Source organism: Morone saxatilis, unplaced genomic scaffold (genome assembly GCF_004916995.1).
Source record: "Morone saxatilis isolate NCDOM2014 unplaced genomic scaffold, NCSU_SB_2.0 Contig17, whole genome shotgun sequence".
NCBI classification, from domain to species: domain Eukaryota; kingdom Metazoa; phylum Chordata; class Actinopteri; family Moronidae; genus Morone; species Morone saxatilis.
This window is the reverse complement of record NW_023339729.1, coordinates 14,261,776-14,262,604: the sequence shown is the minus strand read 5'-3', so window position 1 is coordinate 14,262,604 and position 829 is coordinate 14,261,776. Positions and strand designations below refer to the sequence as shown.

The 829-nt window shown below is 31.8% G+C and overlaps 1 protein-coding gene across 1 annotated transcript in view; it reads left to right on the top strand.

Moving 5' to 3' along the window:
* Positions 1-75: 75 nt before the first annotated feature.
* The window catches only part of slc34a2a (solute carrier family 34 member 2a), a 7,398-nt gene continuing 6,644 nt past the window's right edge, over positions 76-829 (top strand). Inside the window, exon 1 of the mRNA XM_035660500.1 lies at positions 76-99. Coding sequence (XP_035516393.1) covers positions 76-99 — 24 coding nt within the window. The remainder of the gene's footprint in view (positions 100-829) is intronic.

Sequence of the window (829 nt, the reverse complement as noted above, 5' to 3'; positions counted from 1 at the left end):
CCAACCCTCCAGTACACCTGTCTGGAGGCAGCATTTCTAAACCTGAAGCCCAGGTGAGCTCAACACACACGGAGCATGGACTCACTACGCCTGCCACAGGTGAGGACAAGCATGGCTTCTATAAATTGACATGCTTTATTACTGATGTAACCCTGAAAACTTATATCAATTTATTTATTTATTTTAGTTTGTTTTTGTTTTTACTTCACTGTACCAACATAATGGTATGATTTGCAGATTACTGTGTTGTTATATTTTTCTGCTGTGGTATCTTGTTTTTTTTATGTACAAAGTCATGTTTAAGTATATTTTTGCTAATTAAATTAGTTTTCAAGCAGACCACAAAGCCCAGAAAAGCTTGTGTTGCCAATGAAAGACTGGTAGAGACAATTTATTAATAATATGGAATTATTTTATTGTTTAAACACATTGATGGCATTGAAATTTAGCTTGGAAATGATTGCCTGTGAAGTGTTGCAACTCAGCACACGAAACATAAAATTACTGTGCAATAAAATATATGTAGTGATATTGTCATAGACATAAGTAATTATAGAAGACAGAGCTTTAATAAATTACACATAAAACATATTTATTTAATAAAAATAAATATGCATTAATTTATATGTAAGATAATTTAATCAATAGTTAATGAATACATTCAAATAGCAAACTGATTAAATATTTCTTAGTGTAACACTTTTTACATATTGATTTTTGCTTGTAGCTTTCTTTCCTGTGCCATACTGTTGAATGGAATTTTACTGCAGCTAGACCATGTGATGATAAGATCAATACCCTAGCTTGTGAGAGACAGTGTGTGTGTGTG